Below are 24,168 nucleotides of genomic sequence, written 5' to 3'. Positions count from 1 at the left end.
GTTTGACTCGTAATACTTCTTCGTACAGAATTTAGCGATTTGGATGGGAGATAGTCAAAGGATGTGTTTGTAAGAATATTTAGGACAAAGAGTCAATGAATTGCAATTGGAATAATTCACAATTTCAATGACATAAAAACGACCTGAGTGATCCATTTCAACCTCACCATCAATGGAGCTTTTAAGTGCTACACAAAATGATTTAGAAAGTGGGGAGCAACTTTGCATTATTTAGATCAATATGTCCATTAATATAATGTCAACTAAAATTGCTAATGAATTCTTGTGAACTGGAGATTCAAGTACCATCATTGGACAAAATGTTGATCCAAATCCACTAATATAACCATTGTACAAATACAATATAATATAGATCAACAAATAAAACCAGTGGCCTGGATGATATGGCCACCTACTTGGATTGCTAATGGAATCTTGGGAGCTGGAGATTCAAGGTCAACATCATTGGACAACATATATATATATATATATATATATATATATATATATATATATATATATATATATATATATATATATATTCTGCCAAGTCCACCAACAACCTGCTGGTGCCCATCCACCAACTTGAAATTTACTATTTTATAGGTAAGGGCAAGTAGAACATTTAACAAAATACAAGAAAGATTTCATTGGTAGACATCATGGTACACATCATCAACACAAACTCATATTCATTTTTCCATTTAAATCTTACCCACAACCAAATTTTAGAGTTTTTTTTTAGAGAAGTTTATGAGTTATGAGCCAATTCGAATTGGTTCATCATTTTGGACGGGGAGAGGAAGATGACCTTTCTCCTGAAGGCTCTTTACCGTCTCATACAAGCATTGCTTCACTGGAGTAAACTCCAACCCCAAGTCCTTAAGCTTTTGGTTAGAAAATTTGTATGGTTTCACCCTCGGCTTTATTTCGTCCGAACACCTGCATTTCACACATAAAATCAAACTCAATTATTGCAAGCCGTAACAAACTAACAATACATCAACATATTTTATGTTAATATTAACAAGTGATCAGGCTAAGAGTTAAACAAAAAGTGACAACAAATCCGTTACTTACATTAGGGATGAACTTAATATTAAATCTAATTACGAACTTATTCATCACAAGCTAATGGCAAGTAACAATCATTAAAGATATATGATTAGTTAATACATCATTTTTTTATATAAAAAAAATGGTATTGAAAAAGAATACCAAATTAAAGTTGGGGATGAGTGGGGACCAGAAAAGAAAGTGACTTGTGGTAGGTAAGGTTAATCCAGAACCATGGAATTTTGATAAGCTTAGGAACATTATTTCGTAGGTTGTAGTGTCACTATTTCATTGTCATCAATGTTGAGGCCAACCATATATTGGTAGTCAAAGTTGGTATACCCACAACCATATAATAATATGATATCATGCCACTATATATGAAAAGAAAAATATTGATGGTCCAGTCTATAATTTAGATGAAATTTCATATTTAAATCTATAAGTTTGGCTTGTTAGGTTTAATGATACTATTGTTAATTGTAAATAGAAAATTCTAAAGTAGTGTAATATAAGAATAGCATACAGAACTTACTTGGTGGGGATAGGATACTCGGGAAAGAACTTGGCCAAAATTTCAACCACATCGCCACGGTGAAGAACACTTTCGGCGCAGAGATAGCGGCCAGAAGCGGACGGGGTCTCGAAGAGGAGTATGTGAGCTAGGGCAACATCCTTAACATGCACATAAGCTTGGACTGAATTGGCATAGGTTTTAGCAGAGCCAGTCAAGTACTTAAGGATGTGAAGAACACTTGCATTGATGGTGGGTTGTAGCAATGGCCCTAGCACCAATACTGGGTTGATCACCACCACATCAACTCCCTTCTCCCTAGCCTCTTCCCATGCTGTTTTCTCTGCTACCATCTTCCCATAGCAATACCAATTCTACATATCCAAATATCAAAGCCAATAAGAATCTACTATTCACTAATAATTAATGTATAAATTCTGCTTGACGAAGACAACCCTAATCAAGTTGGTGGGACTGGTAATTTGATAACCACACTATTCTAAGATTAACTCTCATAGGATAGACCTATTGACCTTCTTGGTTTGAGTCGTCAATCAATCATAGACAACTTAGGCTGATTTATCTCTTGTGGTTCTTTATCCACTAAGGTGTAGTTTGAGTCAATCAAAAATAGACAATCTAGATTGATTTACCTCAATTTCGTGATTCTTTATCCGTTAGGGTTATAAAGCAAGTTTACTCAATGCAAACGCTCATGTATGAGATTATTGGTAGGTTAGGTAAAGATTAAAGAATATGATCCACTAGCTATGACCCTACCAACTAAATCCAATAAAAAAACAAAAACATGTTTTAAAATTTTCATACCTTTGTGCTTTTGCAAAAGTCAAGATCACTCCAACAAGTTTCGTCCACAACCTTATCCGGGTCTCTACTGGGGTCCATGTACACCGCACCAATTGAGGAAGTGAATACCACACGCCGGACGCCGGCCTCCGCCGCTGCCGTTATCACGTTCTTCGTCCCTATCACCGCCGGCTCCACCATTTGTTCCTTTAATCATTCCATCCCACACTTTTTAGTTAAGTATACAAAAGCAAAGAAAAGTCTCCATCTTTGATTTTATCAAAAGGAAAACAATTAGGTATTTTTATACGCCAAATTTGTAAATAGATTAAGAAACAATGAGAGAACTATCTACTATAAGGACCAACAATAATTTAACCTTAAATTAATCACGCCCAATATCCAATATTATAGTACTAAAATAGATAAATTAATATATTATGTTATTATCCACCTATTGTTAATTAATCAATTTGCTTAAGCATGAAATCACGAGGATTATTAAGGTTTAATGTTGCGTTTGTTAGTAGACAAGATGGTCATTAGGTAAATCAACAACCACTCCACCAGAAAATAAAAACAAAATAATCTATAGTCTTATCTTCAATTTTTTGGATGACAAAGATGACGCGTTGCCAACTACTTAAAAGGTGTACTAAAGTAAACTTCGTATCCACTCAGGGTTACCCTTGTGAATGAATTTTGTGTGTAATTTCTTCTCTTAAAAGGTTGAATTTTCAACTTCAAAGGATTCCACACCTGATCCGATAGAGTATTTAGGAGAATGTGAATGAATGACTCAGCAGACAGGCCAAATGATTACTTGTCTATTATGGATAGTGACGGCTGTTTTCTCGTCGTCCATAAAATAAATAATTAGAAATGAATAAAGAGGGACGTACTGGATCATCTGTAACGGGTGATGCAGTGTGGAAAACTCCATCACAACCGTTGATAGCTTCACGTAAACTCTGGTAATCAAGAAGGTCTGCTCTTATCAGAGTTAGCCTCTCACTTGCACCTTCAAGCTCCCTCAGATGACAATTCTTTTGATCGTCTGCAAATTGTTTTATTTTAATTTAATTTTATTAATTAAAATTCAAGAAATCAATAATAACCCACACTATTAATCAACCAAAAAAAAAAAAACATAAAAATTATTAAAAACCTACCTGGGTTCCTAACAGTTCCTCTGACTGTGTAGCCTTTCTCCAGTAGGATCTTAACGAGCCATGAGGCGATGAAGCCTCCGGCGCCGGTGACGCACACGACTTGGCCGGAAACGGACGGCATGTTTGGCTTTTTCCGGTGATTTTGTTAGAGAGAAAAAGGCTTAGTGTTTGATGGGTGAGAGATAGTCAGTCAGATAGAGAGGTATTTATGCTGACTCAAATTCCCTCTCATCTTCTTTACCAACTCACCTACCGCAGTTACAAAGTGTTGAAAATTCTCACTACGGCATTAGTACGCCATACATTTCTTTTTTAAGAAAAACAACCAAACGTCAATAAATGCGAAAATAGCATTTTTCAACCTTATGTTTATAAATAATAGCAATTTTAACCCATTGATTGTTGATAACAATATTATTGACCCTTTAATTTTTCATAAAGTGAGTTAAGTGACGCATTTTGGTCCGTCTTGTTAGAATGTGATATTTTTTATGATTTTTTTTTTTCAACATGTAATGTCAATATTAGAGAATGACCAAGGTAGTTCAACGTAGTTCTAGACTAAATTGTTGATTAACAAGTTCTATATGTGCAAACAAAGGTAATGAAATTTAATAGTCTACATTGGCGAGTTACTAATAAAATCGTCAACTTATGAAAAATTAAAGAATCAATAATTGAGGGACTGAAATTGATATTTTGCGTATAAAGATAATATAAATTAGGGAAAATGGCACTTTTTTCCCCTGAGTTATATATTTATAGCATTTTTTCCCCCTCAATTATTTAAGTGGCTGTTTTTCCCCCTAAAATGTTAAATGGACATATTTACTCTTAAAATAAATATTTTTTCTATTCCAACAAATTATGACCATAATTTGGTTCAAACCAAATAAACACTATAGCAACCAAACCGAAATATTCCAATTACAATTTAGAATCAAAACTCGATATTTAGAGTTTATTAAAATCTCGGAACGGACGGTTCATGTGTCCGGACTGAAAAAATAAAATACATTTATTGTTGAATTTAGACTATTTTTAAAATAAAAATAAAATTTTAAAATAAAAACGGTTCAAAATCGCGAATCGGGTCCGGAACCGCCAGTTCACGGTTCAGGATCCAATTTTTTTGATTCATAATTTTAATAAATTGCAATCCAAATATTGGGTTCTAGATCTGAATCATAACCGGAAACTTTTAATTCGATTGCTATAGTGTCCGATTCAGTTCGAACCGAATCGTAGTCATCCTTACGTATACGCAATAATTTGTTGGAGAAATAAAATAAATAAAATGTTTATTTTAATTTAAGTGTATAAATGTCAATTTAATATATTAGGGGGAAAAACAACCACTTTTAGAATAATTGAAGGGGTTAATGTGCTTACCTAAATAATTGAGGAGGAAAAAGTGCTATAAGTATATAACTCAGGGGAAAAAGTGTCATTTTCCCTATAAATTATTTTTTATTATTAAATGCCTCTCAATCAAAAAAAAAAAAAAAAAAAATCATTAAATGGTTAAAGATTTTCTACTAAAATTAGTACGTAGTATTAATTAGATTCTTTACAGTGTCATGGATTTTATTAGATATTATTTTTAAATTCTAAAATAATTTTAAAAATTTTTATTGGTTGAGTTTGTGTCATATATTTATTAAAAGTTTTTCATAAAATTTTGAAAATGTTTAATTAAAAATTTATTTTATTTATTTTGAAACAAAATAAATTCTGTTATAAATAATATAAAAAAGGGTCACACTTGTGTGAGACCGTCTCACAGATAATGGGTCAGGTCAATATGTCAATGTAATACTTATAATAGCAAATGTAATATGGAGTACTAATTAAGAATAAAGTGCTTGTTATTTATAAGGAAAATATAATACTTTTGATGAAAAAAATTATACTTTTACATCAAAATGTAAGCGTATTATATTTGTCCTAAAAAATATTGTGCTTTCTCCTATAAGTAACAAACACTTTATTCCTAATTAGTATTACATTTTCTATTATAAATATTATATTATATTTCATCTTGACCCGACCCTTCTCATTGACAAGAATCTATGAGACGGTCTCACACAAGTTTTTACGATACCCTTGAAAAGTTTAAAGTAAACAACAAATTCAATGGGCTTAATAGTAGTAAATTTAAAACTAACTAATTTTGCAGATATTATTTGATTTTTAAGTCGCATAAAAATCTTTTTTTCTTTGAATGCTACTGGCTATTTTTTTTTTTTTTTTTTTTTTTTTGCAGTATCTGTTCAAACGTACTTTTTCAACCATAAAAAATCAACAACACCTCCACCAAGACTCAATCTCATGACTTCTCATATATATAAGAGATATGAGAAGCCACTACATGCTATCTGAGCACAGAGTGGTTAACAAATAATATGTAATCTTTTTTTGAATGCAAATAATAATATGTAATCTAATTAATCAATATATGTCAATACTTATTAACAATTAGATATGAATAAATAGATAACTGAAAAATAAATAGTAAAGTAATATCTTATTATTTAAATAATTATGGAAAGACTTTATATGGGACCAAAATAATAAATTGTACATGTCACAAATTCGATTCTTTCCAAATCTTATTGTCGAGATCGTCGCATAGGATCTTCTTAGTACGACTTATCTGTCATGTATAGTTTACAGAATATTACACATGAGTGGGATTTACCTAATGCACCTCTTCTGATAGTGACTACGGATTTCTTGTCATTCAATAATAATAATAATAATAATAATAATAATAATAATAACCAATTTATGATAGATGAATAAATGACAATTGGTCAAAATTGACCAAATACTCATAGTACTACAAACTCCAGTCAAATTTGGGCAGTGGGTTTAGCTTTAATTTATGGACCAGTGGGCAAACAATAACTATAGAATGAGAGAATACTAGCTTGGTACTGTGTTTGCAAATTGGGTATTAAATTTAGTACGTAAATTATTTATATTAAAGAAAATAATTAATCGAAAGTGGTAGTAATATATTTTTGTTTATTGGATATAGTAAGTAATCTGAATTTCAAATTAGACACTCATAAAAATGTTACAAGAGTTTGCTATTTATAGCTTGATTTATGTGAAAGGACACCGTCATTATTTGAATGTGTGCTCTGAATGAAGTATGTTTTGTTATCCTAGTTGGAAAAATGACCACAAGGAGGATAAGCTAATAAAAGGGCAAAATCATAAATATAGTAATCTAGGGGTTAAAATTGAAAAATCTTCAAAATGCGATAAAAATATTTATAGATAAAATATGAAATGGTTAGAATACATTACATATCGTCTCTATCAATACGATATTCATAAATAATTTTTATTTTAATTATATCAACTCTATGTATTTCTAGATTAATTTGAATATGATGATACACAATTGAAACTTTTATATATATATATATATATATATATATATATATATATATATATATATATATATATATATATATATATATATATATTAGTTTTGCACACGCATTGCGCGAATGAGTTAATGCTCAATGTTTATAATTCAATAAATATTTGAAAGTATATCAATACAAGATTATATATGAGAAGTTCATACATAAGTAATTTAATGTCGAATTTGTTTATTTAAATATGTAACTCATAGTATGTGGATATAATGTAATATATGAGGTTCATTATAATTGTTACTAAACTTTTTTTAAATAGTAACAAGTATTTTTGTTGCAAAGGGTTCTAATATATTTAATGAATGTACATATATACAATATCAACGAATGAATCAACGGTATTAGTCTTTTAGATATTTTGCTCAGTGTTCATTTAGTTCAACCATTATTGTTGAATAAATTATTATGGATAAAGAAATTCCTAATTTGAACAATTTAGATGTAGTAAAAATTTAAAAAATTTAATTGTAATGTAACTCAAAGATATTGGACGATATGATTGGTAAATCTTATGTAACTCAAAGATCAAAATGCTAAAGAAAGTGTTTGGTTATTCAATAGTTTGAAGCAACAATTTGTTCCAAACCACTGAAAATACAAACATTGCAACTTACAATATTTTCACTTAGCGTTTTTGAGAATGATTTCTCCAAAACACCTTTATATTTAAAATAATAATAATAATAATAATAATAATAATAATAATAATAATAATAATAATAATAATAATAATAATAAGTTTACTGTAGAGCTATTTTGACTCATTGAATAATAAGAGCCAGTTTCGCTGGCTCACTGCTTGTCCATCAACGGATGGGAAAACTTAATTTTTAAATTAGAGCCTTAAGGCTATTTTTATAGGAGCCTCAATGCTCCCATGCCACTTTTTCCACCGATGTGGGAAAAGTAACAAAACTAAGGGGAGCTGAACGTTCGGCTCCTCATATGTTTTATTTTTTTTTTTATTTTTTTAATTTTATTTCTTTTATTAAATTATTATTATTATTATTATTATTATTTAAAAATTATTATTATTATTATTATTATTATTATTATTATTATTATTATTATTATTATTATTATTATTATTATTATTATTATGTATACCCTTAGGTCATTTTACATGTTAATCTAAACAATTAATTTTTTCAAATATATTTTTACCAATTGTTGATATAATTCGCTGGTCAAATTCGCTAATATAATCCTCTAGCGCTAACCGCTAACTGCTGATTGTCAAACAAGGACATTGCGAGGTAGCTTCCCACTTCAATTTGTTGTGTAATTTGAATACTCTGTTTATCAACAAATCCCTCAAGTAGTTAATATGATTGACTTAATTATATTTTTTAAACTTTTTCATGGTATTAATAAAATACTTGGTAAATAAATATATAGCATTATTTTGTATTATAACTTTGATATTTAATTAAAAAAATAGTGCACACAAAAAGGATAATAGACAATGTAGTGAATATAATCAATTGATGAATTTAAATGTAAAGAATATTTTTTTTACATTGGAGAAAAATAAAGATAATATAACTAATGAAATTATTTCTCTTACTTAATTTATTGATAATGAATAATTTTTTTGAATAAAGACATTTTAGGGACAGTGTAGCGAATATAATCAATTGATGAATTTGAATGTAAAGAATTTTTATATTGGAAAAAAAAAAGTCAATATAACTACTAAAATTATTTCTCTTATTTAATTTATTGATAATGAATAATTTTTTTTAATTAATGCATTGTAGACACATAATTCTAAATTAAAGAAATGCATATGTATTATTTTTTGTTGTAGCTACTAAATTATTATTTAATTTAATAAAAGTAAAATAGAGTACTAATTATGTCAACTTTGACCGGGATGAGGTTCGAACCTAAGTCATTTCTTATTGAAATCAATGAGTAAGTTAACGGTGAACTAACAGAAATTAACGGAGAAGATAATATTTAACGAAAAAGTTAACGAATAATCATATAATTAGGGATAATTTAGGAAATCTCAAGAAAAAATTAAAATCTTGATCAATCTGAGGCATTCATTTGATTAAAAAATTTGACCGTCGTTTTTTCTACCCATTATAGACCTAACTCTCTTTGGCTCTTATTAGTGTGTATATTCTAGTTCTTTTACGCGCTTTGCGCGAATGGAATAATGCACAATGATTATTTTTAAATAAGTATTTCAAAGTATATCAATGCAATATTATATCGGGATGTTCATGCATAGGTAAATAAATATTGAATTTGTTTATTTAAATCGGTAATTTAAAGTATATAAATGCAAGATAATATATGAGAGATTGATTATATTGTCCTTAAAATAAATGTTTGCAACTTTGTAATAACGCTAGTCTAAATACTTAGTCTCAAAATGATAGTCTAAATAAATACTACTTTTGGTTTAAATTTCTCTAATTCCTCTTATTTCTCTTTTGGGTAGCATATTCATTGTCTTCATCTTCAGTACATGTCCTCTTTTTTTTTTATTAGTAGTGTGTCATGTGCAATTGGGTTACTGGTAGTAGCATAGATGGATTCGTCGTGCAATGAGATTATGGTGTAGGAAGCTTTAGATTTGCCTTATTGTGTATATGATGAGATCTTAGTTGTACTACTAACGCTTTATCGTACAAGTACTTATTGATATTTGATAGTGATAGTTTTTCTCCTACATGTTTCATGCGTTGTGAGATGTGTGTCGTAGATTATCATGTGAACGTATTGAACAAAATATTAATATTTATTATATTTGTATAAAATTCTTGGTAAATAAATATATATATCATGTTTTGTATTATAATTTTGATACTTAATTACAAGATAATGTAAAAAGAAGACAATGGACAATATAGTGAATATAATAAATTAATAAATTTGAAGGTAATAAATCTTTGAATTATAGAAAATAAAGATAATATAACTAATGAGATTATCTCTTTTAAAATTTTTTATAATGAACAGTTTTTTAAATAAAGACATTATAGACATCTAATTCTAAATTAATTAAATGCATATGTATTATTTTTTGTTATAACTACTAATTTATTTAATTTAATAAGTATAATAAATTGACGTACATACTTTTCATCAACAATAATGAAATCATTGATTTTTTAAAAAAATTTACATTCGTTGTTGAGACAAATTGTTTTGAGAGTTTGTCAATGACAATTGTTACAATTACTGTCAATAGAGGATGATAATAAATAATTCAAAATATATAGTTACAACAGATATTGTTATAACGATATAGTAAAATTAACTTACAAATTTCTTTTCAAGTTTTCATGCATTGATAAAATTCTGATGTGTAAACTTGTTCAATTGGAGTCAGTGGATGTCAACATTGTCAATTCTTTGGAAATGGTCCTACCGCTTTAGAGTTCAGGTGTAATTGTATTTATGATAACAACTTTGTAGTTAGGTCGCGCAGGTCTGACAATGATGTAAGAACAATTTTGTCTGATAAAAAAAATAATAGTATAATATTTGTAAAGTAATGTACAATTGTACCATTATAAAAATACATACAACAAATATTAATACCATAACGACCTAAATCATACCAATAATGTAAAAATATAATTGAAATATTAAGTTTTGTTCTGATCTAAATAATCAAAAGACAATTAATTAAACGGAAAAAAAAAAAAAAAAAAAAAAAAAAAAAAAAAAAAAAAAAAAAAAAAAACTTAACCTAAAAATCAAATGCATAAAAATAAAATAATTTCTAAAGTTCTTGATTTATAATCTTTGATGCTTAACTTTGAATGTTATGTATTTAGTCGGACTAATTATTTGGCCAAAGTTTATGTTAAATTATATATATATATATATATATATATATATATATATATATATATATATATATATATATATATATATATATATATATATATATATAAAATACATTTTAACATATCCGTAGTATATGTTTAACAATTATTCTAACTCTAATTGTGATGGGGTTTGAACCTAAGACATTTCTTATAGAAATTAATAAGTTAAAAATATTAAATAGTTAACGGAATATTCCGTTACTAAAGTTTATACTAACAGAATTTAGGTTATTTAAGGGAAGAAAATAATATAATAGAGGGTAAATAAGGAATATCATTAAAAAAATACTAAAATCAAAATAATATGAACCATTCATTTTAAGAAAACAATAGTACCGACATTTTTTTTGTTCCAGTTAAAGGCCTAACATTATTGACTTTTATTAGAATTGTAAATTATTGGAATTGTAGATGTGTGTGTGTGTGTGTGTATATATATATATATATATATATATATATATATATATATATATATATATATATATATATATATATATATATATATATATATATATATATATATATATATATTGGTTCTTGTGATGTCAGGTCTTCCCGTGCGGTCAGTGCGGCATACACCATTAGGTATGCATAAATTCACCATACAGTGTTCGAAAATACACCAGAATGAAATGCCAAAAAAGACACCACACAAAAAAAATACACCACACATAATGGTGTATTTACGAACACTGTGTGGTGCAATATTTATGCATACCTAATGGTGTATGTCGCATTGACCGCACGGAAAAACTTAACCTCACAGGAACCTGACCCTATATAGATATATTTACTAGATAGTTTATAAAAATTGTATTTTCTTTTAAAAAAAATCATAATTAAATTACAAAAAATATTTCATATCATTTAAATAATTAAAAAATTCACAAATAAAAATACAATTAATGTGTAGTCGACAAATTTTGATTCCTATATCTCTTAAAATAACAACATACCTACTACCAACAAAACCACATCAATCATTAATATCCTTTTATATACAATAATATATTATATATTTTGATTGCATTAATTTCAAAAAAAAAAATTGATTAAAAAATCTATTACATATATACACAAATATCACTTGTACCGATAACAGTTTGAGTTGGAAGTAGAGATGTCGAAAAAATTATTGCATAAGACAAATCTTGTTCAATCAGACTCGATCAGGGAGGTATTGACAAAAAATAAACACATTACTTTTAAATACGAAAATTATATTCTACTCATTCGTCTAGTCCCGACTCCCGACGGGAGTTAAAGCCAAAGAAGATGCATGTGAGGTCAATTGTAGTCACGCTGTCGTTTTGGAATAGGTAGTTTTCATATGCATTGAGACTTGGTCAGAGCATGCCGACCGGGTCGTCCATGGCGTTTAGCCAACCGTTGGTACTAAACTCTGTTGTAGTCAACATATTCTGTTCACAAACTTTCCAGGTATGTATCAAATGCTAATTAGTATTAATTTTAAATATAATAAACTTTTAATTATAATAAAGATCACATGTTAAGTTTTATTAAAAAATAATATAAAATATTATCTAACCACTGTTAGAGGTCACACTAGCATTTGAATAATATAAAGAATCTTGTGCGTATAATTTGTATAGCAATTTTAATTTTTAAAATTTTATATTAAATGTTAAGAATTTTTTTTTCCCATACTAATCAAATATTATAGTCTTAAAAATTAGTTTGTTGGGAACAACTTGTTCTAAGATATATAACAATAAAGTCAAATTAAATCACCCACACACTAAACATGATATTTGAAATGCATCTTCCATGATAGAGGAATATGCAATAGTTTAATGGTATTTGTATTATTTTTCTTCTTAGGTAATTATAAAAGATACTTTTTAAAGTAATATTAGGTTACTAGTATATATGTCACTATAAAAGGAGCAAATTAGTTTTGAGTATGGTACGAACTTAAACGTGCCTCTTGTAGTTAATTAGGGTCAGGATACCTCGTGATCTAAAAGGAACAAATTAAAGACTTAAAAAAATCCTACCAAATGTCCCTTATATGCGGTGAAAATATGTCAATATCGCTACAAATACCATGAGACACATGATTGGCTACATGAAATTTCACATTTAATGACAATAAAAGTTGTCACCAAAACTGTACTATCAGTTTTGATCACTATTGAAATTAGTGATCAATTTTGAAGTCGTCACATGTGGTCACTATTGTACTAGTGACGACTTTTGAAAAGTTTTCACAATTACTCAAAACTTTTGTGGCAATGTTTACTTAAACTAAAAGTAGTATTTGAGTGATAATAATAATGGTCACAATAAATGTACAATTTGTGACCAAATATGTTATTACAAAAAAAGTGATCTAGTGACAACTAAAATCGTTGCAATTAATTATTTTAATGTGACAACAGTTTAGTCAAAATAATTGTACTATTTGTGAGAATTGTTTTGACGCAAAATGATTATCAGTGACCTAAAAAACGGTAACAAATGTTATATTTATTTGTGACAAAAGAAGTTAACTCTAAAACAATCATTAGTGTTAACTAAAGTCATACAACAATTCAATTTTTTGAACTTATCATCTATCTTCGTCACTGATATCTTTAAAAATAGTGGCAGCGTATTTTTCATTAAAATACTGGAAATTAGTGGCGAATTTTGTGTCACTAAAATAAGTTGAAATAGTGTCACTATTGCAAATCTTAATGTTTTTATAAGTGACCATTACTTGGTCACAATTTTTTTTTTTTCCAAATAATACTAGCCAAATGCACACAATATAAAATTATTTATTTTAAAATCTTGTCATAATTAAATGGTTTAATTTAATTATTATCTGGAATAAAATTATTCATTCAACAAATGTTACTCGTCAAATTAATATATATATATATATATATATATATATATATATATATATATATATAAGCCTTATTGTCTAACAAATATACGTTGTAAGAAATACAACAGAATTGAAATAAAAACTTTTAAAAATTAAATTTCATAATTATTCTTCACTTGAGGTAGTTGATAGAGATGCATTGCTTAGCATATTCCGAAGTTATTGATTGCTTGCTAAGTAAGCAAAAATTTTCTTGATTTCAGCAGCTTATTTCTCTAAAGCTGTTTTTGCGATTTTTTTAAATTTTGCAACTTCTTCTTGTAAATCCTTTTCACGCTTCTTTGAAGCTTCTATTTATGCTTGAAGAAGAATCTTCTCTTGGGCCTTTGAATTTATCTCTTAAGATCTAAGCCACGGAAGGTTCATACCGCTCTGATACCATCTTATATCAGAGCCTAATCAATTCTATTTTATATGCTCAATATTTCGCAACCTAAGCTCTGATACCACTTTGTATCAGAGCCTAATTATTTATATTTTCTATGCCCAAAAGATTTCACAACCTAAGCTCTTATACAACTTTGTAGCACCTCCATTTTTAAATCCAAAATAAATTAGTAAGGATCAATCGAATTAATTAAACATCTATTAAAATTGTAGAAGCATAAACCACAAAAAAAAATAATAATAAAAAAAAAATTGAGGTACTTCCGCCACGTTGAGACATCTATCTATATCCAAACGAAATGCTAAATCAAAAATTAAATCAACATCCAACTTTATTCCAATCTCTGATAAAATAATTTCAGATTACTAACTGACAAAATAAATAAGTCTAATCCAACTAACTATTTTTGCGATGAAATCGGTTTCGGTATACCGTGACAACCCAAAATTTAATTTTATAAATTCGGTTTTTAAAAAATTCCAAAATAGCCATTTCACTCTATAAAAATTTTTGCGATGAAATTGGTGTTTGAATAAATTATTTTGAACCACTTTTAAGTAAATTCTACACCAAAACTTATTTTTAAATCTAAAATCCTAAATTTTCAGGTACTTCGCGTACCAAGTTTTTAAACTGAGAAACCAATATGAGTGAGATCGGAAGAAACCTGAACCAAGTGTTTGTTTAGAAATCATCTTTGGAAAAATCTATTTTGACCCCAAACTATTTAAAATCACTTTTCTAGACTATGGTCCATGTTGCAAGGTGGACCATAAGCCTTCAACCCCTTGTCTGATATTTTCTTTAGAATCAACCAAAAGACTACTTTGCCCTCCACCAATCATTGAGTATTATCCCAGGGTTTTGAACCCATATAAAAGTAATAAGAACCCTTTCATTTTTCTCCTGATTCCCTTCTTGGCTACCATACCATAGCTCCACAGCTCAAATGGAATTCACATTAAGTATTTCTTCAACCTTAGCCTTCCATTTTCCTCCATTGTTCATCCCCTTTTTTCTCCGAGAACTTAGTAGCAAGTTGTTGTTGGTTTATTGGGGATGTTTAGGAGGTGAAGGAGGTTGTAGCTAGCTAAAGAAGAGGTGGAATCCAAGCTAGAAGAAGAAGAAAGCTACAAAGGTATAACCCCATGGAATCTCAATCTCTTTTTGGCTCTGTGGAGCCACTGTTATATTGTTAGAAATGAGTAGAAATGCTTGATTATTGTGTGTTTGAGCTATTAGATGACTTGTTGTTGTTGTATAATGTGTTGGTGAAGATTTGGAAGTGAAATTTTGTCTGGAAATGTTTTACAAATGAAGAAGAAGATTCTGGTGCACAACACAGTGTGCACCAGATAGAGTTACGGGCCTAGCCAACAGCCCATGAGGGGAGTCGCTGGCTAGGGCCGTGATGGGACGGTCCTAGGGCACGACCCTAGGCAAGGGCCGTGGCCCTAGGCCGCCGTTGGCCGGCTCTAGGCGGCGGGCCTCTCCTAGCCCCGCCTCCAGGACCGTTGCAAGCTTCATGTGCAGTGGCCGGACCCTTGTGGCTCAGCTACGTGTCGTTTCGGACCAGGTGTCACAGGCCCTTGTGGCTCGGTACCTCGGGATCGTCTTGACGCACATTTTGGCTTTGATTTTGTGGAATTTAGATTAGAAATGAGCATGTTATGATAGAATTTGTGATGGAATTGTTTACAGCAAATTGCAAATGTGATGTATCAAGAGTTATACTGTCTGTGGGAATTTCTTGTTATCTTCCTGATTCTATTTGAGTATTGAATAGAAAAGCATGAGCATTTTGTGAATGAGAATTGTTAGAGAAGCATGACTAGAATGTGTTTTATGTCCAATGGGAATTGTAGTCTTTTGATGAGGTGTACAGAACATGTTAGTTTGAATTCCAAGCATGAATAAGTGTTCTTTGAGAAATTCACATTAATATAGAATTGAAGTATGTTGTGCAGTAAATTAGATTCCAAGCATATCATGTTTTATAAGTGCATAAATGGCCAACGTGAGACTAAGTATTATTTTCTAAAATTCATGAGCATATGGTATGTCATTGCCTTGTTGCATCGAGTAGTTGTTGAGATGTGACATGCATTTTGGTGCATGAGATATATATATATATATATATATATATATATATATATATATATATATATATATATATATATATATATATATATATATATATATATATATATATATATATTATCTATATCAGTGAAGTCTTGGAGGGTCCGTTGGGACTATGTCCTTTCGGAGTAAAAGAGGAAGTAACAGATATTGCGATCCGACAGATTTATCATGTAACGCGGTGTATTCCCACGTACGAGGTTGGAGACTGCCCGCCAGGCTTGGAATCCTGGTTAGGGGGTGTGCACACTAAAAGTACGATACCTAATTCCACAGAGAAAGCAAGCAAGAAAGAAAGATATAGAACCAAGAGAGTGGTTCTGTGGGCGAGTTGAGTATGTGGCCGACTAGATTGCCGAGCCGGTTAGGTCCATTCACGATTCGTGAAGACCTACCTCCCCACGAGTTAGAGGTTCCGTAGTTACGCATGTGGCGGATGCACGAGATTGCACCGTACGCTAGGGCTTCGCTACGGCGGAGTACCTGCATCGCACAAGAAGAGAAATGAGAAGTATGAGAAAGTTTGAGCAAGAAAGAAATCGAGTCAAGAGACTCAAGAGAAAGAAAGTGAGTCATTGTGACTCTAAGAAACCTCCACAGAAAAGTATTCTATTTTACAAACGAGTGTATGAGTATACTTATAGTATTGCACGAGATTGCATAATGAGAATGTTTGCACGAGATTGCATTTGAGTATAGTATTGCACTAGATTGCATTTGAGAATGATTAACCGAGATTGTATATCGAGTATGATTGCTCTAGTTGCATTTTGATGTCTTATATATCTAGTTTAGTAGTTTGCATGATGAGAACTTGAAAGCATGAAGATAATTTTGTATTGGTTGTTAGTATGAGATTGATTGATAGCTTGAGTTCGTTGTGATGAGATTTGTTATGAGAAATATGTGTTGGGGTGTTTATGTTGATGAGTTTTATATATATTTGAGGCATGCTTGTTGATATTATAGGTTGTAAGCATATAGAAAATTTGTGATGTATCTTAAAGTTGTCTAAGTGTTGAGATTGCTTGATTAGAGTTTGTGAACAAATGTTTTTCCAAAATATATACTGTAGTACTTTACAGGGTTAAGTGTGGTTATATTTAGCTTCGTGCTAACGGGTGTTTTCCTGCTTGTCTATGTGTTGTTTTGCAAAACCCCTTTCAGGTGGACCCAGCGTTTGAGAGATGATCGAGTTAGACTAGTCTAGTAGATCTAGTAGTCTGAACTCTCTTTATTATCATGATGTTTAGTTTTGTGGATTTGTAGACTTTGATGTTTATGTTCGATGTCAGACTTCGGGATGTTTTCCCTTTATGAGTTTTGATTAAGTAATATGATTGTTAGTTACTTTTATTATTCTAGTTCCATCCTTAGCCTGTGCAATCACCATGGAGTGGTGGTTGTGGCGGTGACATTCCCACTAGTTTACTTATTAAGTTGTTTATCCGCTGCTTAGTTTATATTAATGGTGTTTTAGAATTGTAATTAAGATTAAGAAAAGTGGGGTGTTACAGCTACTTACCCGGATTTACAACTTGGAAATGTCACCATAAAACGTTTTGCTGATGGTGAAGTTTATGTCAACATCCGAGAAAGCATCAGAGGTTGTGATGTATGTCTTGTTCAACCTTCTTGCCCTCCTACAGATGAATATCTTATGGAGATTTTGGTAATGATTGCTGTTGGGAAAAATGCAATTCACTCCTTAATTATGTAGTGGTTTAACATTTACCACAAATTAATGAGTGGTTAAGGTACTTTAAATAATATGAGGCCTAAATTGCTTGGCCTCTATTATTTAAACAGGGTTTTGCCTTAGTTTAAAGACACCAAGAAAAACATTTTCACCGTGAGAACTAATGTAGTCGTGTGTCATTAGTATGTATGTTGTGTGCATGGCCGAATGTAGTCGTGTGCCATAATTTATATGTCGTGTGCATAGGTTTGTTAAGTAATCCACGGACAGTTCAGGAGGTGGTGGACATGGTGCCCCGTAAGCAACCCGACTTTGTATTTCTGATGGAAACTAAGGTGGACGCGATCATGCTGAGCGTCTTCGGATCAAGATTGGATTTGAGGGGTTATTTTATGTTGATAGCAGTGGTTTCAGAGGACTAAGTGGCGATTTAGCATTGTTCTGGAGGAAGAATAATACGGCAAGGCTCCTTAGTTACTCAAAGAACTATGTGGATATTAAGGTAACTATAACCGGCTTCCCGATGTGGCGTATGACGTGTTATTATGGTTTCCCGGAACGAACCAGGCGTTCTGAGTCATGGGACCTTTTGAGGGCATTATCAACTAGATCCGGCCTTCCATGGATCGTAGTGGGAGACTTCAATGATCTATTATTCCAGTATGAGAAAAGAGGGGGAAATCCACATCCGAATAGCCTCCTTCGCGGTTTTGGGGATACTATTGGGGACTATGGTTTGACTCAAATGCCTATGGAATGCTATCCATACACATGGGAGAAGGGGAAGGGAACAGTTGATTGGATTGAGGAGAGACTTGATAAAGTCCTGGCAACAGATGAGTGGCGTAGTATGGTAACAATGGCCAGGGTGGTGAACTTGAGAACCCGAAAATCTAATCATTCGGCTATCTATCTGGGTATCCATGAATCCCTAGGGACGAATGGAACGAGAAGGAGGGGATTCCGTTTTGAGGCAGCGTGGTTATATGAGGAGGGGTGTAGAGGGGTGGTCGAGCAGGCATGGCAGGAAGGAAGGGGACAGGGTCTGCAGCATTGTATTGAATACTGTGGTAGTCGATTAACACGATGGGGTGGAGATCGGCACCATAAGTATGGTAAGCAGATTATTGATCTTAAGAAGAAGAAGCAACGACTAAGGGGATGCACTGACCCGGCTTCGCTTGCTGAGTTTCAATCCCTGGAACAACTTCTATGCCGTACTGAAGCCCAGGAGGATGCCTACTAGAGGCAGAGAGCCAAGCAACACTGGCTCATGGAGGCTGATGCCAATACCAAGTTCTTTCACAGGTACGCCTCTCATCGTAAAAAGAAGAATACTATTGCCAGACTAATGAATGATAATGGGGATTGGGTGGAAGGGGAACCCATGAATAATGTTATTTTGGAATATTTCAATCGTATTTTTTGCTCTGAAAATCCGGGATCTGGGGAGAGTTTTTTTGAGGGAATTGTCCCGCGGGTCACTCAGGTACAGAATGAGTTGTTGTTACGGCCTTTTGAATTTGATGAAGTGAAATCGGCCCTGTTTGCAATGTTTCCTGATAAGGCACCGGGCCCGGATGGAATAAACCCAGGGTTCTATCAGCATTTTTGGGATGTGGTAGGGGGGATGTTGTGAGTTTTGTCATAGGATGTCTTAACTCACGCGATCTACCACCTAGCTTAAACAGTACAGATATTATTTTGATCCCAAAGAAAAATACCCCTGAGCTAGTAACTGACTTGCGTCTTATAGCCCTCAGTAATGTGATCTATAGGATTATGGCAAAGATGATAACAAATAGAATGAAACCGCTGATGGAAGGAGTCATATCAGAATTGCAGAGTGCCTTTATTCCAGATAGGCTTATAACTGATAATATTTTGGTAGCAGTGGAGGTGGGTCATTTTTTGAACAGGAAACAGTGTGGCATGCTGTGGTGGAGTGCTCTGAAGCTTGATATGGCAAAGGCCTATGACCGGATGGAGTGGCCTTTCCTGGAAAAAATGATGTTAGCTTTGAGTTTTGATGTTGGATGGGTGCAGTTAATCATGAAATGTGTATCTACAATCTCATATAATTTATTGGTGAATGGCTCTAGGAGTGATCCTATTTTACCCACACGTGGTTTAAGGCAGGGAGGCCCACTATCTCCTTATCTTTTTATTATTTGTGCAGAGGGCCTTTCTTTGTTATTACAGAAGGCTCACAATAGGGGTTTGATCCATGGATGTAGAGTGGCAAGAGGTGCTCCCCCAATCTCTCACTTGTTCTTCGCTGATGATAGCCTTCTATTTTTTAAAGCCAATGTTCAAGAGGCCAGTGAGGTCAAGAGGTGTCTATCAGTTTATGAGGATTTATCTGGGCAAGTGGTTAATTACCACAAGTCAAGCATATGTTATAGTAGGAACACGAGTAACGCAAGTAAGGAAGTGGTGGAGCAAGTTCTGGGAGTTGGTCAGGCTCCTAATTTTGGCAAGTATTTGGGACTCCCCTCATTTGTAAGGAGAAACAAAAAGGCAGCTTTTGCATATATAGAGGATAAAATCCGGCAAAGAATTGGGTCACGGAATAAGAGGTTATTATCACAGGCAGGTAAAGAAATTTTATTGAAAAGTGTAGCACAATCCATGCCTACCTTTTCAATGAGTGTCTTCCTGCTGCCAACTTCTGTGTGTACAGCGATTGAGAGGACTATGAATCATTACTGGTGGGACTCTGGAACTGATAGAAGGATACATTGGAAGGCTTGGGACAAACTGTGTGTTCCTAAGAAATATGGGAGATTGGGATTCAAGGAGTTGCGTGCTTTTAACCTGGCTATGTTGGGTAAACAGGCGTGGCGAATGCTTACTAAACCTGAGTCCCTGGTGGCTCGTATATATAAAGCACGGTATTATGCCAAAGGCTCATTTTTTGATGCACAAGTGGGGAATAATCCTAGTTTATGCTGGCGGAGTATTATGGCAGCCAAGAGTATAATTTGCAGTGGGGTAAGACGTAGGATTGGAAATGGGGAGTCTACACTCATATGGACCCATCCCTGGTTACAGGACGACCAAGACCCCATGATACAAACAGAGATGCCAATACAGTTACAGGATGCCAAGGTGGTGGGATTGATTGATCAACAAACACGGACTTGGGATCTTTCAATTTTAACTGATCTTTTTCATCCTAGTGATGTGGCAAATATTCTAAAAATACCAGTTTCTCCGGATTATGATGATACTTGGTATTGGCCCGGGGACCAGAGAGGAGTTTATTCTGTAAAAGGCGGATACAGATTAATAGTTGGTAATTATGGCAATGAGAATGGGACCTTTACAAAATGGTTAACCTTGTGGAAACTCAAAATCCCCCAAAATGGAGAATGTTCCTATGGAGAGCCATTTGTGATATTCTGTCTACCACTTCTAACTTGCTTATAAAGAGGGTAGAAGTAAGCCCATATTGTGCCATGTGTGGAACATCTCAAGAGGACACTATGCATGCTTTAGTGCTATGTGAATTTGCAAAGAACATTTGGGACCGATCCAACCTTCCAATCCCCAATATTATAACGAATGTTTTTCATATTTGGTTTGGTGAGCTCCTAAATGTTTTAGATTTTGATGGGATGTTATATGCAGCATCAATCCTCTACAATATTTGGAGAGCACGGAACGGGGCGGTTTGGAATGCTCTATTACCACAGCCACAATCTTTGTTGGCAGCAGTGAAGTCGGCATTGCATGCATGGAAGAGGGCAAACCCACCAGCAGTCCAAAGTCACGCACCACTGCCTACAACGCAATCTCATCATCTTGGCTCTCATGCGCCACTCGGGCCTCACGGTACTGTACAGGAGGAGCCACCTCGGAGGCTATGCCGCATCGACGCAAGGTTTATACAAAATATGGGCAAGGCTACGGTTGGGGAAATCCTCTTAGACATGAATGGAGGGTATGTCGCGGCCTTCAGTGCACCCCTCCCGGTTTATTTCTCACCACTTATAGCCGAGGCATTGGCATGCAAGGAGGCTTTGTCATGGTTAAAGGATCGAGGGGAACAGAACATCGAAATATATACTGATTGTTTAATGCTACAGCGTTATCTTACTACACCGTCTACTACGTTTTGCACTTACGTCGGCTATGCCATTGATGCCTGCAGAGCAGCCACAGTTTATTTTCAGTCTTTTTCTTTCCATTTTATTCCTAGACTAGACAATTTTATAGCTCATGCCTTAGCTACTTCAGCATACCAGCAATCGGCTGCTATGTACTGGGATATTCTCCCACCAGACATTATTTCGACATACTTTTAATAAAGCACCACATATATTTTCAAAAAATAAAAAAATAAAAAAGAGCCTGGGTCCGAAACCTGATGTTTACATGTATTCTTGTGTGCCATTGTGTATTAAGTTTTGTGCCTGATACTAATTTATCGCGTGCCCGTAAACAGTCCGCACAGTCCTCTATATATTGTGGTTCTGATGTGAACTCAACCACATCACCTTCGATGTTCTGATTATATTTATAATCGCACTCAGGTGCGAATGCTTCGCCCAAGCACGAAATAGGAATGGATTCTGTCCGTCCACGTGTCTAGATCTAATGGATGAGAAACACTGATTTTTTTTAAAAAAGCGCGGTGGCATTTTCGTCAATAATTGAACATCGAAGTGCAAATAAAATGCATTACAAGTGCATGTAAAATATATTATAGGTGAAAGTAAAAATTTATACTGAGCATCAATACTAAGTGCACATATAGTTATAAGTAGTTGCACCTATAGTTCTAAGTAGTTGCACAAATAGTTATAAGTAGTTGCACCTAGATGCATGAATGTTTGCGGGTGGTTTTCAGGGGTATTACTACCCGCTGAACTCAGATCAATGAATGTTAACAAGGCAAAATTACATGCACTTATAGGTGAAAGTAGATGCACCCATAGTTATAAGTAGTTGCACCTATAGTTATAAGCACACTCAGGTGCATGAATGTTTGCGGAAAGTGAGTGCTAACAAGGCAAAATTACATGCACTTATAGGTGAAAGTAGGTGCATTTTTAAGTGATTTTACTTGCACTTCGATGTTCAATTAGTTACGAAAATGCCACCACGTTTGTTTAAGCTATTAGATCTGGACATGTGTCGCGCGCTGATTCGTTCGCGTATATATATATATATATATATATATATATATATATATATATATATATATATATATATATATATATATATATATATATATATATATATATACACACACACACTAGTTTTTTACGCGCATTTTGCGATTGGGGTAATGCCCAATGTTTTTTTCTTTTTAAACAATTACTTTAAAGTGTATCAATACAAGATTATATTGGAATTGTTCATGCATAGATAATTGAATATTAAATTTGCGTATTTAAATAGGCAATTCTAAGTTTACAAATGCAAGATAATATAGTCAAGATTGATTATAAATGTCAATAAAATAATTATTTAGATATGGTTGAAACCAAATACGGGACATAAGGGAGAGCAAATAAAAATTATGGCATAAAATATTAAATATATACTAATAGTGAAGAGCTAACGGGTGATTGTCAAACAATGACATTGCGAGCTAGTTTCCCACTTCAATTTGTTGTGTGATTTGAATACTCTTTTTGTCAATAAATCCTTCAAGTAGTTAATATGAGTGGCTTAATTATATTTTTTTTTTATTTTTTTAAAACAATTATTATTATTATTATTATTATTATTATTATTATTATTATTATTATTATTATTATTATTATTATTATTATTATTATTATTATTATTATTATTATTATTATTATTATTATTATTATTATTATTATGTATACCCTTAGATAATTTTACATGTTAATTTAAACAGCTAATTTTTTCAAATATCTTTTTACCAACTGTTGATATAATTCGCTGGTCAAATTCGCCAATATAATCCGTTAACGCTAACCGCTAACTGCTAATTGTCAAACAAGGACATTGCGAGGTAGTTCTCACTTCAATTTGTTGTGTGATTTGAATACTCTCTTTGTCAACAAATCCCTCAAGTAGTTAATATGATTGACTTTATTAATTATATATTTTTTATTTTTTCATGGTATTAATAAAATACTTGGTAAATAAATATATAGTATTATTTTTTATTATAACTTTGATATTTAATTAAAAAATAGTGC

At 32.2% G+C, this 24,168-nt stretch overlaps 2 protein-coding genes across 2 annotated transcripts; one reads left to right on the top strand and one right to left on the bottom strand.

The window, feature by feature from the left end:
* Window positions 1-226: 226 nt before the first annotated feature.
* LOC109191772 (cinnamoyl-CoA reductase 1-like) lies at window positions 227-23,262 on the bottom strand. Its single transcript, XM_019342469.1, has 8 exons — window positions 23,259-23,262; window positions 6,743-6,754; window positions 3,550-3,694; window positions 3,280-3,434; window positions 2,399-2,584; window positions 1,592-1,944; window positions 543-942; window positions 227-482 (listed from the first exon to the last, which is right to left on the bottom strand). The coding sequence occupies exons 3-7, from the start codon at window positions 3,668-3,670 to the stop codon at window positions 759-761; spliced, it is 999 nt and encodes a 332-aa protein (XP_019198014.1). The 5' UTR covers window positions 3,671-3,694; window positions 6,743-6,754; window positions 23,259-23,262; the 3' UTR covers window positions 227-482; window positions 543-758.
* Window positions 19,257-22,293, top strand: LOC109150749. The gene is made up of 4 exons (XM_019298759.1): window positions 19,257-19,618; window positions 19,762-20,579; window positions 20,667-21,281; window positions 21,593-22,293. Exons 1-4 carry the CDS (start codon window positions 19,257-19,259, stop codon window positions 22,291-22,293), a joined length of 2,496 nt encoding a protein of 831 aa, XP_019154304.1.
* Window positions 23,263-24,168: the final 906 nt, after the last annotated feature.

Source organism: Ipomoea nil, unplaced genomic scaffold (assembly GCF_001879475.1).
Source record: "Ipomoea nil cultivar Tokyo-kokei standard unplaced genomic scaffold, Asagao_1.1 scaffold0114, whole genome shotgun sequence".
Classification (NCBI taxonomy): domain Eukaryota; kingdom Viridiplantae; phylum Streptophyta; class Magnoliopsida; order Solanales; family Convolvulaceae; genus Ipomoea; species Ipomoea nil.
Note: the sequence above shows the minus strand (reverse complement) of the source record. Positions and strands in the feature narration are given on the sequence as shown.

Bases quoted from the DNA above. Each gene is read 5' to 3' on its own strand.
- LOC109150749 (XM_019298759.1), top strand. From the start codon at position 19,257: ATGGAGGCTGATGCCAATACCAAGTTCTTTCACAGGTACGCCTCTCAT. The intron at 20,580-20,666 runs GTAAAGAAATTT...CTGTGTGTACAG, and splicing joins GAGGTTATTATCACAGGCAG to CGATTGAGAGGACTATGAAT. The intron at 21,282-21,592 runs GTAATTATGGCA...TAAATGTTTTAG, and splicing joins CGGATACAGATTAATAGTTG to ATTTTGATGGGATGTTATAT.
- LOC109191772 (XM_019342469.1), bottom strand. From the start codon at position 3,670: ATGCCGTCCGTTTCCGGCCAAGTCGTGTGCGTCACCGGCGCCGGAGGC. The intron at 3,435-3,549 runs GTAGGTTTTTAA...AACAATTTGCAG, and splicing joins AGGAACTGTTAGGAACCCAG to ACGATCAAAAGAATTGTCAT. The intron at 2,585-3,279 runs GTACGTCCCTCT...GAATGATTAAAG, and splicing joins CACCCGTTACAGATGATCCA to GAACAAATGGTGGAGCCGGC.